The sequence below is a fragment of the Panulirus ornatus genome, chromosome 8 (assembly GCF_036320965.1).
Source record: "Panulirus ornatus isolate Po-2019 chromosome 8, ASM3632096v1, whole genome shotgun sequence".
Lineage (NCBI taxonomy): Eukaryota > Metazoa > Arthropoda > Malacostraca > Decapoda > Palinuridae > Panulirus > Panulirus ornatus.
Genome location: NC_092231.1, coordinates 22,493,174 through 22,509,252, shown reverse-complemented (window position 1 = coordinate 22,509,252; position 16,079 = coordinate 22,493,174). Strand labels below are relative to the sequence as shown.

The following is a 16,079-nucleotide window of genomic DNA, read 5'->3' as shown; positions in this document are numbered from 1 at the left end:
TGTTTACCAAACCATTCTCCCAAACCCACTCACTTCGCACACCACTTCTACCAAAACACTCTAGCTCTGCCACTCTATCATCAAACATATTCAACAAACCTTCAAAACACTCACTCCATCTCCTTCTCACTTCATCACTACTTGTTATTACCTCCCCATTAGCCCCATCACCGATATTCCCATTTGTTCTCTTGTCTTATGCGTTTTATTTACCTCCCTCCAAAACATCTTTTTGTTTTCCCTAAAATTTAATGATACTCTCTCACCCCAACTCTCATTTGCCCTCTTTTTCACCTCTTGCACCTTTCTCTTGACCTCTTTCTTTTATACATCTCCCAGTCATTTGCACTATTTCCCTGCAAAGATTTTCCAAATGACTCTCTCTTTCCTTTCACTATAATCTTACTTCTTCATCCTACCACTCACTAGCCTTTCTAATCTACCCACCTCCCACCTTTCTCATGACACAAGCATCTTTTGTGCAAGCCATCACTGCTTCCCTAAATATATCCCATTCCTCCCCACTCCCCTTACGTCATTTGCTCTCACCTTTTTCCATTCTGCACTCAGTCTCTCCTGGTAATTCCTCCCACATGTCTCCTTTGCAAGCTCACTTACTCTCACCACTCTCTTCACCCCAACATTCTCTCTCTTTTCTGAAACCTTTACAAATCTTCACCTTCACCTCCACATGGTAATGATCAGATATCCCTCCAGTTGCCCCTCTCAGCCTATCAATTAACATGTAATCCAGTAACGTTCTCTGGCCACCTCTCCTACTTGCATACATATACTTATGTATATCTCTCTTTTTAAACTAGGTATTCCCAATCACCAATCCTTTTTCAGCACACAAATCTACAAGCTCTTCAGCGTTTCCATTTACAGAACTGAACACCCCACATACACCAATTATTCCCTCAACTGCCACAATGCTCACCTTTGCATTCAAATCACCCATCACCATAACCCGGTCTCGTGCATCAAAGCTGCTAACACACTCAATCAGCTGCTTCCAAAACACTTGCCTCTCATGATCTTTCTTTTCATACCCAGGTGCATAGGCACCAATAATCACCCATTTCTCTCCATCCACTTTCAGTTTTACCCATATCAGTCCAGAGTTTACTTACGCATACAGGAGTTGTGGTACACCTTCCTTTGCTCTTGTCCTCTCACCAACCCCTGACTTTGCTCCCATGACATTCCTAAACCACTCTTCCCCTTTACCCGTGAGCTTCGTTTCACTCAGAGGCAAAACATCCAGGTTCCTTTCCTCATACATACTACCTATCTTTCCTCTCATCTCTGCTAGAAGGAGTGGAAAGTTTTTACAAAGGATGTAAGGCATGTGTACGAGTTGGGAGAGAGGAGAGTGATTAGTTCCCAGTGAATGTTTGTTGGGGCAGGGGTATGTGATGTCCCCATTGTTGTTTAATTTGTTTATGGATGGGGTGATTAGGGAGTTAAAGAGTTTTGGAGAGAGGGGCAAGTATGCAGTCTGTTGTCGTTGACATGACCTGGGGAAATGAGTCAGTTGTTTGCCATTGATACAGATCTGGTGGCTGATTCGTGTGAGAAACTGCAGAGGTTGGTGACTGAGTTGGAAGAGTGTGAAAGGAGAAAGTTGAGAGTAAATGTGAATAAGAGCAAGGTAATAATATTAGGTACAGTAGGGTTGAGGGACAAGTCAATTGGGAGGTAAGTTTGAATGGAGAAAAACTGGAGGAAGCGAAGTGTTTTAGATGTCTGGGAGTGGCTTTAGCAGTGGATGGAACCATGGAAGTTGAAGTGAATCACAGGGTAGGGGAGGGAGCAAAGGTTCTGGGAGCATTGAAGAATGTGTCGAAGGCAAGAACGTTATCTCAGAGAGCAAAATTGGGTATGTTTGACGGAATAGTGGTTCTAGTAATGTTATATAGTTATGAGGCTTGGGCTATAGATAGGGTTATGCAGAGGAGGGTGGATGTGTTGGAAATGAAATATTTGAGGACAATATGTGGTGTGAGATGGTTTGATCGAGTAGGTAATGAAAGGGTAAGAGAGATTTATGGAAATAGAAAGTGTGGTTGAGAGAGCAGAAGGTGGTGCATTGAAATGGTTTGGACATATAGAGAGAATGAGTGAAGAAAGGTTGACAAAGAGGATGTATGTGTCAGAGGTGGAGGGAACAAGAAGTGGGAGACCATATTGGAGGTGCAAGGATGGAGTCAAAAAGATTTTATGTGATTGGGACCTGAACATACAGGAGGATGAGAGGTGTGCAAGGAATAGAGGCAATTAGAATGATGTGGCATACTGGTTCATTGAAATGGTTTGGACATATGGAGAGAATGAGTGAGGAAAGGTTGACAAAGAGGATGTATGTGTCAGAGGTGGAGGGAACAAGAAGTGGGAGACCAAATTGGAGGTGGAAGGCTGGAGTCAAAAAGATTTTATGTGATTGGGGCCTGAACATACAGGAGGGTGAGAGGTGTGCGAGGAATAGAGTGAATTAGAATGATGTGGTATACTGGAGTCAAAATGCTGTGTAAAATCATAATGGAAGAAAACCCTAAGGTGTGTAATGTAGTTAGGTTTATGTATAAAGAAGTTGCACCAAAATAAACCCATTATCATCTTGTTTTTCATAATAATGAGCGTCATAAATAATGAGCGTCATTACTGCTGATGAGGTCCCTCTTGTCTATACTTCTCAATCTACTGCTCCACCTTAGAAGATAGAATTCAAATTTTTTGGGAGTTTTTAATAAGGGTTGAGAACTGTTTTTTAAATTGCAGTTGATGATAGTGTTAAGAGTTCTGTTTTTGTGGTTAAAAAGTACACAATTGAGTAATCTGTGTTGTTGTCAATCATATATTGCAGTACCACTTGTGTCCAGAATGCTTCCGTCCGATATATGTAAGATCCACAAAAAGGGAGCGTCTATTCGCTTAGACACTACACTGGTGGACTTCAATGACATGCGATGGGAGAGAGGGGATATCAGCTTTCTGTTTGCTGGGAATTCTAAACCCTCACATTCCCTAACCGTTCTTGATAACAAGTTGAAAGTCTACCAGGGTGTTAGGCATGAGGTTAGTACTGTTCACCTTTAGATTGGTATTCCTCCCTCACACAAATTTTACGTATGACATTGTTTATAAAGTTAAATGCATGTATGAGTTTTATTATGGTTAGTCATACAGTAATAATGACTAAGATTAATTTGTCAGGGTTTTTTAAAGAAGTATGGGCTGATCTTTCATGATGGCTTAATATGAACTAGATAGAAATGAAAACTAGATAATGCATGAGTAAAGAATTGAGGAATTATGTACAAAAATTATTCATGTTCTCAGGAAACAGAAGCAGAAATTGAGGATGAGGTGGATATTTTAATGAGCTCAGATATAGTGGCTGCACAGATGTCTACAAAACAAATAACATTTTCAAGAGCACAGACAGGCTGGATATTCAGAGCAGATAAGAAGGTAAGACATTGCTTGATATGTCCCATATTTGATTTAAAGTTATTTTAGTAAGTTCAGCGAGTAAACAGCTTTAATTATTTTTTGATTCTCAGTTTGTACTGTATGGAGGAGTTTTACACTCATAGGGTCCCATTTCTAGAACATTTTCTATTACCTTTCAGTCTTTTGAATTTATGTATACTGTCTGTATACTATCCCTTTTTACATATTTCCCACATAATTTCATATTTTGTCCCTGGTTGCTTTATCCCCACCTCTGAAAGAACAGTTCACTGTCCTTGTCACTGATCTGTTTTAAATTTTGAAAGTTGTGATCAGGTCTACCCTCATTCTTCTCTCTTACAAGATGGGTAAATTAAGGCCTTTATTCTTTCCATGTAACTGAAATCTCTTGAATCTGATACTGCCTTTGTTACCCTTCTCTTGACCTCTGTTTGCTCTTTGTGCTTATTCATGTGCAGTAATCAAACCTGAGAAGCTTATTCTAGTTTTGGCTGTATTCATGTCGTAAATAGTTTGCTGAATATTTGCAAGCAGACAGTTTCTCTTTATTCTCCTAATATGGGGATCTGGCGACAGGCTGGGGTTGATGTTTATTCTGAAGTCCTTCTCATACATAGAATCCTTAAGCTTATTTCGTATTAGCTGTTGATCCTTATTGGATTGAGTTTTATCAGCCATGTTTCAGACCAACTTTGAAGACTGTTTAGGTCCCCTTGTAAGCTGATGCTTTTCACTTTCTGTATGGCCATTGCATCATCTGCAAACATATTCGGAAAAGTCATATATATACATAAATCAAAAAGAGCAGTGGTCCTAGAACCACACCCTGTGACACTCTTCTGGTCACTTCAACCCATTTGGAAAAGGCTCCATTTTTCTGTTCATTGAAAGAGTTTCCCCCTTATTCCTGCCTGTTGACCCAGTCCCAGTCCACCCAGCCTTTTCTTTTCTCTAGATTGAGCTCAGTCTCATAGGTTTGTTACACATGATTTCCTTTTCAAAAACCATGCTGTCTCTTGCTAACATAATTTTTATACTGTAGAAAGTCATCCACTTGTGTTTGATAATCATTTCCAGAACCTAACACACTGTACTTATTAGTGAGACTGGTCTTTAGTTTACTGCATCTCCTCTGTCTCCTATCATATGTATAGGTATGATGGTTGCCCTTTCCATTGCTTTGGCATTTTACCTCTGGAAACTGAGAGGTTTCATTAGACAGGCTTTTTTTTAATACTTAACACGCACCTGCAGCAGGGATGTAGCTACCATCAATCATTAAGTGATTATCAGATGAGTACTACATATTTTTCAGTACATAAAAAGTGATCTGTTTTCCTGTCACGTGGTCAGGAATAGCATTATCATATGCTAGACAAAAACTACTATCTTTTTCTTCCATCCTAAAGCTATGTCCATAACTTAGGAAATTGTTTCTGAAGATGGTGACACCATATTTTAAAGTGTAGTATTATAATACATAAATAAGATTTTTTTTTGCCAACAACAAAATACTTCATTATACTTACCTTAATGTTTTTTATGTATTTGTGTATAATTACCCCTACCCTTGAGAACGGGAAAAGAATACTTCCCACGTATTCCCTGCATGTTGTAGAAGGCAACTAAGAGGGGTGGGAGTTGGGGGCTAGAAATCCTCCCCTCCAATTTTTACTCTTCCAAAAGAAGGAACAAGAAGGGGGCCAGGTGAGGATTTTTCCTCCAAGGCTCAGTCCTCTGTTCTTCATGCTACCTAGTTAATGCGGGAAATAGCGAATATGTAAAAAAAAAGAAAATAAATAGAAATGATTACCCCTGAACTAATGTCTGTGAAAGAGTCTTGATGCTACTCAGGACCCTTCTAAAGGCTCCTGTAACCTATGGCTGCACTTCTTCCTATTTTGGGGATATGTAGCCTCGCCAGTGGTGACACTCACAGTGTAACCTCGAGCAGGCAGAGTCTAGTAGCACCCTTACCTTTTAAGGAAATGATATTTGCAATCTGTCAAAGCATTCTGATCTGTTTTCTTGTGTATTTACAAAACCATTACCTTCATCTGATGTAATCGAAGTATATGATACTAGACTGACACCAGATATTTGCCAATTATTTGAACTAGCTGATAGCTTCTTCTTTAAAAAGTATGGGTACACTTACAGAGGTGGCATGACTGATTATGGTAAGAAACTCTTTAGGGCTTAAAGGTGATACCAACTAGTTTAGTATAGAAATAACAAAGTTTTCTCCAGGAAGTAGGTCCCCACATTAATGTTTGCATTCTAGAGTGTTTTAACATGTAATGAAAAGTAGTGACGATGTATGATTTTCACAATTGCAGTCAGCCCATCTCTTCCTAGATATGACCTAGTCAAGTGTGTAACTGAAGCTGTTGCCATGATGGTAAGCCACTTGTGTTTCATGGACCTAGACAAGAGTCTTATCAAGGGGATAATCAGTACAGTCATTTTAGATCACTAGTTTTTTCTGCTTTTCAACTTAACAGAAATAGTCCTGTGTCAGACCTACCAGTAGCAACAGAACAAGTGATTTCACTGTGTAACGCAATTTTTGCTTCTGGGTAGTGTGTTATTTCCAAATTACTTATGCATAAAAAGTAGAGAAAAAGGCTATTGTTCCTTCAGACTTTGCTTTTGTGACCAGGACAGTAATATTTTGAAATTTACCTATTTCCATATGGACAACAGGTGACTTTGTACATTTTTATTTACATAAAGTCAGACAAAAAGAGCAACATATGAATCAAAATTAACATGTATTTACACTAATGTGAAACAAAATTGATCACAAAAGATTTAGAACTGAGTAGTTTTTCGAGATTCACAATTGTACTGTTAATCACTTTCATGAATTAGACCCCAAATATAATCTCCCATCATGTTCTTGTTATATATGTTCCTTGGTAGTGATGTTCAAAGTCCAGTATGTCCAGATGGAAGCACTTGCCTCGCTCCTTTGAATATACTTCCATGTTATCCGTGAATTTGTCAAGACGAGCATTAAGGATATGGACTTTGAGACATACTGCAGCCCATTTTGCCATAGTTCTTTACCATAGTCTCAACCAGCTCCACATAGTTTTTGGCCTTGTGATTGCCCAGGAATCCCTGACCACTGTGATAAAACTGTACCAAGGTGCTATCTTCTTCTTAGTGAGCTTCTTTGGGGAAATTCCTTACACTCCAGGATCTTCTTTATCTGTGGTCCGACAAAGACACTGGCTTTGACCTTTGCCTCAGATAGTTTAGGGAAGAGAGTCTTGAGGATAACTGAAGGCTGGAGATCCCTTATCTAGAGCTGTGACAAATTGTTCCATAAGGCCTAATTTTATGTTCAGTAGTGGCATCAGCACCTTCCGGAGTCCCACCAGTGGCTTCCACTTGACGATGTTCATCCCCACAGAGAATTTGGTCTGCTGTGGCCAGTCCCACCTGTGGTAGTGCACTGCGGTGTCCCTGCTATTCCAAAGGCAAATATAGCAGGGAAGTTTGGTAAAACTGCCTTGGAGACCCATCAGGAATGCCACCATTTTGAAGTTTCTGATGACCTCATCATACTTCAAGGTGTCTAGCAAGGTCTTGACACTGTTGTATTCTTCTTTGAGGTGCACCAAGTGAGCGGTACTTATTCCCGTTATAGAGCAGCATGGCTCTGAGCTCTTGGATGAGCTGTCAATAAAGAGGCACTACTTGTTTGGGTTACTGGTGATTTTGATTACCTCAAACAGACTGGTTACATTGTGGCAGAAGCTGAGCCCATCTTGACGGGTGAAGAAGCTGGAAAAACTTATGTGATGCTTTCTCTGTGATCTGCCTACTTTCTTCTTACAAGTTCCACTGCTTGAGCCTAGACATCAAAAGCTCAGCATTGGACTTTGTGAGACCGTGAGACCAAGATCTCTGATCAAGTTGAGGTCTCTTTAATTAGGGGTAGTATGGGTTTCCCTCCCCAGCTGCAGCTCTGAAATTGTAATCTGGGTCTACAATGTCTTCCTACCCCTCTGACTTGCTGGTCTGTTTTGATGATGGCTGCTCTCTCTCCGGAGGAGTAGGTACGGGGAGTTCAGGGCTGTGTGGCACCGGGGCAATGGATGATGGAAGGTCTGGATATGTGATAGCAGGCGCAGTTTTGTCAGTCCAACATTTGGAAGAGTCCACTATGCAGAAGTAGCAGTTGCTCAAGTGGTTCCCGTCAAATTCTTGGGATAGCAAACTTCATTACTCTTCTGTTTTTTTCAATAACATTGAAAATTTGAAAAAGAAAATAACATTAAAGATTTTTAAATCTTAGAAATTCTAGAAAATTTATAACAAAATTCTGGCATCTAAACAAGCAACAGTTGCGTATCTTGCCTTCCAGAGTTTTTCTTACAGTGCTCACAGGTGAAATGAGGTGCCCTGAATTTGTCTTGGTCACCAACAGGCATGCCGAAATTTGCCTCGTAGGCCTCACCCATCTTAGCTGATGCTGCCACGGAGTACTTTTTCGCTCTTGTTTTGACAAAATGGCTGCAAACATAGCAAAGTGTGTCAGCTGGATGCTTAGAGCCTGTACATGCCATCTCAGAAAAATGTATGCATATGTATCTGCTTAGGCAGCTGGATCTAAACTGAACTGGTTGGCTTAAGGCCCTTATATTTATATTACTGGAAACATCTAGAAAGTTTCATATGAGCTACTCTACACTGAATCTGTGGAATTTTCTGAAAAATGGGTAAATTTCAGAGTATCACTGTCCTGCTCACAAAAGCAAAGTTTCAAGGGAATGATAGCTATTTCATATATTTTTAGACATAATCAATTAGAAAATAACACTGCGTACATTTGTTACACAGTGAATTATAGATGAAATAAATATGTGATTATCATAAGACAGGTTTTCCAGTGGGTTTTGTAAGCAAAGCTATCGTGGAATTATATGGCAGTTGAGGACATCATTCGTTATTGCATCAGGGTTCTTTCCATATCACTAATCTTTATCAAATATTAGTAGTATAATGTATTTTTTTCTTTTATTTGTATTTTTACCCACACACTGTAGCTAACTTTTAACTTATCTCTGTTCACTGCATGTGCTTTTATGTATTGCTTTGTTTATATAACTCAAAACACTCATCCATGCATACATTCCTGTTACACACCACAAATTTTGCCGTATTCTTGATGTCCTTATTTTTCATTCTTTTGTCCCTTTTATGTACACTTTCATCTGTTTTTGCTTTTATTTTTTTATGTCCTGCTCTCTTAGGGCTCCAGCCCTCACTTTTTGAAGCAACCCATTCTCAGTTGTGTACTTTGGTTTAGCATTCCTATTTTGCAATTTGTCTACCTACTCTACATCCATCTTAAGTAAGTAATCTGTTCACCTCTAATTGTCTGTGTCAGTCTTTTTTACTGGATACCCAAGCTTCACTTCCATGCAGTAGTTTAAACCACACTGCATCTTCCAACAATCTCCATCACTTCTACTAACTTACATTCATATTTCTACAGACCTTTGCTAGAATTGCAACAAATCTGCCTTTCAGTACGCTCAGTTTTGTTTCTGCATTTATTCTTTTCTTTACTAATAATCCTTTTCGTGTTTTTTGAAATTCTGACCTTCTCATGCCTTTCACTGCTCAACCGTAACTTACAGATGTAAGTTATATTTTTAAACATCTTTCCTTTTCCATATTAGTACTTACATTCAACATTTAACAGATTCTCACAAATTTCTTTGGAATAACCTACGCCATAATTTGTTTGCCATTTCACTCTCAAGCACATACAGCTTGCAGTATCCCATTTTCTTGGAATCTTTTTAGTATGAGTCATTTTGTTATCTTTTTGACTGCTCCATCTATGAAGATATATAAATGTGGAGAAATAACACACTTCTGTGTCATCCTAGCCTCAGTGTCAAACTTCTAAGCTATATCTCTTTATCCTAGCATGTCTTATGTAGCATAGAAACCTGAGAGTGCTCCCCTCAATGTATAGACAGTGATGCCTAGAATTGTTGCACACCTTCTGTGTTAGAATTGTTGGTCTTGCTGTGTCTTTCTTTAAAACTATTCTGTTGTGATAAACATAATATTTACTTAGATATGCAGTATAGGCATCCTCTTTTCTGAAGAATTGGTTCAGCATTTTCTATTCATTTTAGATATCTTATTTTTCTTCCTTCTTCTATCCCTATTTCTCTATCAAGGCCTATCTTCACTGAGAACTTTTGTCCAAGTCTGAATCCTTGAAGAAGGAGAAGAATGTGTTAATTGATGTATTTGATTTTCCAAGTCCTTAAATTCTCTTGACACAGTCTTCCGTTGTTATGATATTTTTTGAATGTCATTCTCATGATAGGCATATGATCCACATAAGTGTTCCCCTCCCTTAATTCACCCCATTCCTCCTGTGCTTAGCATACACAGTTTTCATGTCGGTTTGTGTATGTTCTTTTTACAGTATCTGATTTTGAAATCTTTTTTCATGCATGAAAACATTTTTTGCTATCAAACTTCATACATCAAATTCTGTCCATTTCCATTTTCAGTATTCCACACAATATGCCTTAACATATTTTTGTCGCTCATACCTGATCATAATCCCTTTTGAACAGTTATTATGCTCTTTTTATCCACCTTTTCATAAAGCTAGTTTAGATATTTGAATTTCTTCTGCATCCAAAGCATTCAATTGTTTTTCAAAATCTTCTCTCCATATTTTACAAACACTGGATTTGATAACTATCTTCCACTCAATATTTCTTAACTTCTCTTACTCATCATCTCAACCCTCGAGACTTTTGATGCTGCTTCAATACAACTTTTATATGCAGTTAATGTAGTTAACAGGCTTTACATAGTTTTCCACTCTTCATGGGGTGGCAACTTTCCCAGTGAGAAGAGTTAGCTCAGGCTGGGGTCTTTCATATGACAGAGTGACTGGCCCTGCACATACATAACAGATAGTACCTACCACTTCTGCCCAGCCACAAGATTGAACACACATCTCACAGGTAAAGAGTGAAGAGTGCTGCTCCTGCATGGAAATTTAGTACTCAGCATTCTTCCCAGATCATGATCTGTCCTCTGTTTTCTGTCCTTTCTAACTATTTATGCTCTTCTTTGCTGCTATGTATATGACAACTTCCCCAGTGAGAAGATTTTGCTAAGGTTTGGGTCTTTTATGTGACAGAGTGACTGGCTCTGCACACAGATAATGAACAGAACCCCACCACATCTGCCCACTCACAAGAATAAACCCTCTTCTCTCAGGTAAAGAGTGCAGAGTGCTGTTTCTGCTTGTAAATTTAGTCTCCAGCTTTCTCCTCAGATCTTTGTGTACCTTCTGTATTCTGTTGTCTCTATCTGTTCATGCTTTCATTTTTGGTACTATCTGTCTAACTGGCAACCTCCTTAGTGAGAAGAGCTAGGTAAGACTTAGACCTTCTCTGTGACAGAGAGACTGGACCTGCACTCACACAACACATGATACCCAACCACATTTGCCTAATTACAAGATTTAACCCTCTTTTCAGAGGTAAAGAGTATAAAATGTTGCCCATGCATGGAAATTTGATATTCTGCTTTCTTCTCAATTGTGGTTTCTCCTCTTATCTGTCATTTACAGTTGTTTATGCTTTTTTTTTTGCTACTAACTTCATGACTAGTGTCTTCCTGTTATATTTTCATGTGATATGCTTGTTTAATGGTATTTCCCCCTTTTTGATAATGTTGCCATGCTCTTCTCATCCTTCTTGATCCCTTTTTCATCCCTCTCAAAACTTGTCTGTTATATTAGCAGTACTTTTAGCATTTAAACATCTATAGTCAACATTTTATATTCATATTTTCTGTGGTACATAAGTTGCCTATGGATCAGTCTACTGAAGAACAAAGCTTTTCAGGCAAAGGTAATGGTTGAACTGTGTTTACAGAGGTATTATTTGTCTGTAAATGGGTCATGTCTAACTGGATTGTTAAGGCTGCTTGCTAAATTATTTTTGATCTATTATGAGGCTCCACCAGCATCCAAAAAGGCAACCATGTCCACTGGCCAGGACCATATGTCAAGCAGTGTGTTAATGTGTGTTTGTCTTGGTTAGGTGAGTATAGGGCAGTTGAGGAGTAAGTGATTGACACCTTTGTTGTGGATGTTGTTTCTTATGCATGAGAGGTCTAACATACAACTTTTTAAATTGTTGTATACTGGCCACATGTACAACTTCATAATTCAATTTATTCCATTCATCCTCTACTCTTATAGTGTGAAAGGATATCTTTACATCTAATCCAACAAGTTTCTTGCTTCATTTTATGTTATGGCCTCTGGTTGTTCTGCCTTTGCATCTTTTTGTAGAACTGTTTTTCTCTGACATCATCAAACTGGTTTGAAAAGCTTATTATTGTGACCTGGTCACCCCTTACTCTTCTTTCTTCCATGATGAAAAGTTAAGGCTTATAACTCTGTTATCTTGATTCTAGTACCATATTTTTTGCCCTCCTCTGGACCTTATCTATTAGTTTTTTTTGCTTCTTTAAATGCAGTGACCAAATTTGAGAAGCATATCCAAGTTTTGGCCAAATGCAGGATGTGAACAGCTTACTGCATTTTTATTTTTTATCCATAAACTTGAATGTTTCTTTAATATTTGCCAGCAGAGTGTTTGCCTAACTTATTTTTCTGATGCAGGAATTCTGGTGACAAGTCAGGGACAGTGTCTCTGTGTATGCAAAGAGTGACTGGATGGAACAAAAGAAAATAGATGCTTCATGTAATGTGGGTGATTTCTAGTGAATTAGACATGGTATACAGTAACATTGGATAGATTTTCAGAATTCCATTGAAAATTTTTTTTACCTCTTCTTGATCACTGTTTCCTGCGTTTACAAGATAACGCCATGAATAGATAAAGAAAGTATACATCCCCTCACATCCATTCTCTAGCTCTTATGTGTAATGTACTGAAACCACAGTTTCCTATCCACAACCAGGCCCTAAAGACTTTTCTATGATTTACCCCAGATGCTTCACATTCTCTTGTTCAGTCCATGGACAGCATGTCGACTGCAATATACTACATTGTTCCAGTTCACTTCAGTCACAGTTTGTAACTCATTGATCAAGAGAAATGTCATTGAGTCTTCCTTTATTAAATACACAAAGAATTTTAACATGAATATTAGTGAAGGTCTATATAAAATGGATAGCTTTGTCGTAGGCATAATTTGTAAATGGTTTCCTGTCCTGACTACATACTAAGATTTTTTAACTGGCAAGGTGCCAATCCTGAAAAATACACACCACAAGCACTTGTATACCAACAGTGTCTTAGCTCTACCTCTCTTACATATATACAGATGCTCCTCGACCTATGATGGGTTGATTTACAATTTTTCGACTTTATGATGCTGCCATAATGATACTTATTCAGTAGAAACCGTACTTTGAACTTTGAATTTTGATCTTTTTCTGGGCTAACGATATGTAGTACGAAACTCTCATGATGTTACAAAGCAGCAGCAAGCTTCAGCTTCCAGTCAGCCATGCGATTACAAGTGTGAACAACGGTTACCCTGCCATATACTGTGTTGCCAGCTTTTTTGGATTTTGTGTTTTGTGTTTTTGCATCCCATTATGTTTACAAAATGCCCATCTGTGTCTCTTGCCTCTAATGAGAAGAAGAGGAAGGCAATTATTCTTGAGAAGAAATTGAAGATAATTGCCCAACATGAAGGTGACAAGCCAGTAATGGTCATCTGCATGAGTAAGGACTTTTGCAGTTGACAATCTTAAGCATCTTAAAAGATAGGAAAACGAATCACCGATGCAGTGAAATCTACAACTTCGGTTAAATCCATTGTCACCAAAGAAAAGACCTGGGCCAATTGATGTTTTGAAAAATTACTTGTCATATGAATGGAAGGTCAGATACAGAAGGGCTTACCACTTATCCTACTGAGTCATATGAATGGAAGATCAGATACAGAAGGGCTTACCACTTATCCTTCTGACGATTCAGGCTAAGGCAAGAAGTCTTTTTGGTACGCTGAAACACTGTGCCGATGATCCTACGCATATGCAGATGTTTACATCAAGTCACGGGTGGTTCCAGCGCTTCAAAAGGTGACATCATTTTCATAATGTAAAGGTTAACAGTGAGGCAGCAAGTGCCGATAATGTAGGTGCTGAAGCTTTTAATGAAGAGCTGCATAGGATAATTGTGGATGAGAAATTTAAGCGTTCTCAGAATATTTAAGGTAGGCTAGGCTGAGTTATGATGATCGGTAGGTTGGGTGTACAGTATTAAGTTTATTAAATGTATTTTTTTCACTTAAGATAGTTTCAAGTTACGATGGGTTTATCGGAATGTACCCATCATAAGTCAGGGAGAATCTGTACTGACTTTTCTGAATCTTCTATTTCAATCTTGTATCTCCTATGACGTTATAATTCTACTCGGGACTTAGCATGTTACATTTTTGCTCATGGTTATCAGCAGATATGTATTTTTTTATACTCGACCCTCATATCTCGCGTTAGCAAGGTAGCACCAGGAACAGATGAAGAAAGGCCTCATTCACTCACATCCATTGTCTAGTTGTCATATGTAATGCCTTGAAACATTGGATGCTTCACATATCGTGGTTCAGTCCAGTGACAGCATGTTGAACCCTGCATGCGACATCATTCCAGTTCACTCAATCCCATGTATGCCTTTCACCCTCCTGCATGTTCAGGTCCTAATCTCAAAAAACCTTTTTAACTCCATCCTTCCATTTCCAGTATGGTCTCCCTGTTCTCCTTTTTCCCTCCCCTTTTGACACATATATCCTCTTGGTGGACCTTACATCACTCATTCTCTCCATATGTGCAAACCATTTCAGCACACCCTCCTCAGCACTCAACTGCACTCTTGTTTATTACAACACCTCACTTTCATTACTTAATTGATCAAACCAACTCAACCCTCAAATTATCCCCTAATATTTCATCTCCAACACATTCACCCTCCTTTGCAAAGCCTTATTTTTAGCCCATGCCTTGCACGCGTATAATATTGGTGAGGTTACTATACTTTCAAGCATACCTGTGCTTGCCCTCCCAGGTAATGTTCTGTCTTTCCACACATTCTTCAGTGCTTCTTGAACCTACGCCCCCTTAACCACCTTATGACTCAATTCTGTTCCATTGTTCCATTTGCTGCCATGTCCACTCCCAGTTATCTAAAACACTTCACTTCCTCCAAATTTTCTCCTTTCAGACTTACACCGAGACTAACCTGTCCTCCAACCATGGTAAACTTAATAACCTTGCTTTTATTCTCATTTACTCTCAACTTCCTCCTTTCTTTTTCACACACTCTCAAACTCAGTCACCATCACCTGCAGTTTCTTACTCGAATCTGCCACCAGTGCTTTATCATCAGCAAACAACAACTAACTGACTTCCCAGGACCTCTCATCTCCCACAGACTGCATACTTGCCCCTCTTTCCAAGACTTGCACTTACTTCCATAACCACCCCATTCATAAACAAATTAAGCAACTGTGTTGACATCACACTCCCAAGCTGCAGATCACCCTTCACTTGGAACCATTCACTCTCTTCTCTTCCTACTTGCACATATGCCTTATTCTCATGATAAAAACTTCCCCTAATTTTTTCTTCACTCTCATACTTATACCTGTACCCTTCATTAGTCTATTAAGGAAGCCAATGACTTTTCTGCCTGGTCTGCTCTCTCCCTTATCTCCTATATCACCAGACTTTTCTAAGATAGCTCCTAAATACTTAAATTCTCTCATCTCTTTCAGTCCCCCCCCCATACCTATTTGCTTTCTGTAGATCCATAAGAGCTACATACAACTTCTTACCCCTCACTAGATACTTTTACATGGTCATTTTCATGACAAAAATCTGATCTGCACTTCACTTACCTTTCCTAGAAATTTTTTGCTTTTCACATATTCTATATTCAGTCACTTCCATCACTCTATCAATCAACACTCTTACATACACTTTCCCTGATATTCTTAACAGATTTATTTCCCAATAATAGCTACATAGCCTGGATGTGGGGGGGGCTGTGGTTTCGGTGCGTTGCGCATGACGGCTGGAGACTGAGTGTGGATGAGTGTGGCCTTTGTTGTCTTTTCCTGGCGTTGTTCCTGAGGTGTTGTATATATATATATATATATATATATATATGTTTGAAGGAATAGTGGTTCCAACAATGTTGTATGGTTGCGAGGCGTGGGCTATGGATAGAGTTGTGCGCAGGAGGATGGATGTGCTGGAAATGAGATGTTTGAGGACAATGTGTGGTGTGAGGTGGTTTGATCGAGTAAGTAACGTAAGGGTAAGAGAGATGTGTGGAAATAAAAAGAGCGTGGTTGAGAGAGCAGAAGAGGGTGTTTTGAAGTGGTTTGGGCACATGGAGAGAATGAGTGAGGAAAGATTGACCAAGAGGATATATGTGTCGGAGGTGGAGGGAACGAGGAGAAGAGGGAGACCAAATTGGAGGTGGAAAGATGGAGTGAAAAGGATTTTGTGTGATCGGGGCCTGAACATGCAGGAGGGTGAAAGGAGGGCAAGG

At 39.1% G+C, this 16,079-nt stretch overlaps 1 protein-coding gene across 2 annotated transcripts in view; it reads left to right on the top strand.

Moving 5' to 3' along the window:
• The window catches only part of LOC139749871 (ankyrin repeat domain-containing protein 13C), a 257,041-nt gene that overhangs the window by 121,320 nt on the left and 119,642 nt on the right, over positions 1-16,079 (top strand). For both annotated transcript variants that reach the window (XM_071664226.1, XM_071664227.1), the window contains exons 5-6: positions 2,867-3,078; positions 3,343-3,474. In XM_071664226.1, coding sequence (XP_071520327.1) covers positions 2,867-3,078; positions 3,343-3,474 — 344 coding nt within the window. The remainder of the gene's footprint in view (positions 1-2,866; positions 3,079-3,342; positions 3,475-16,079) is intronic.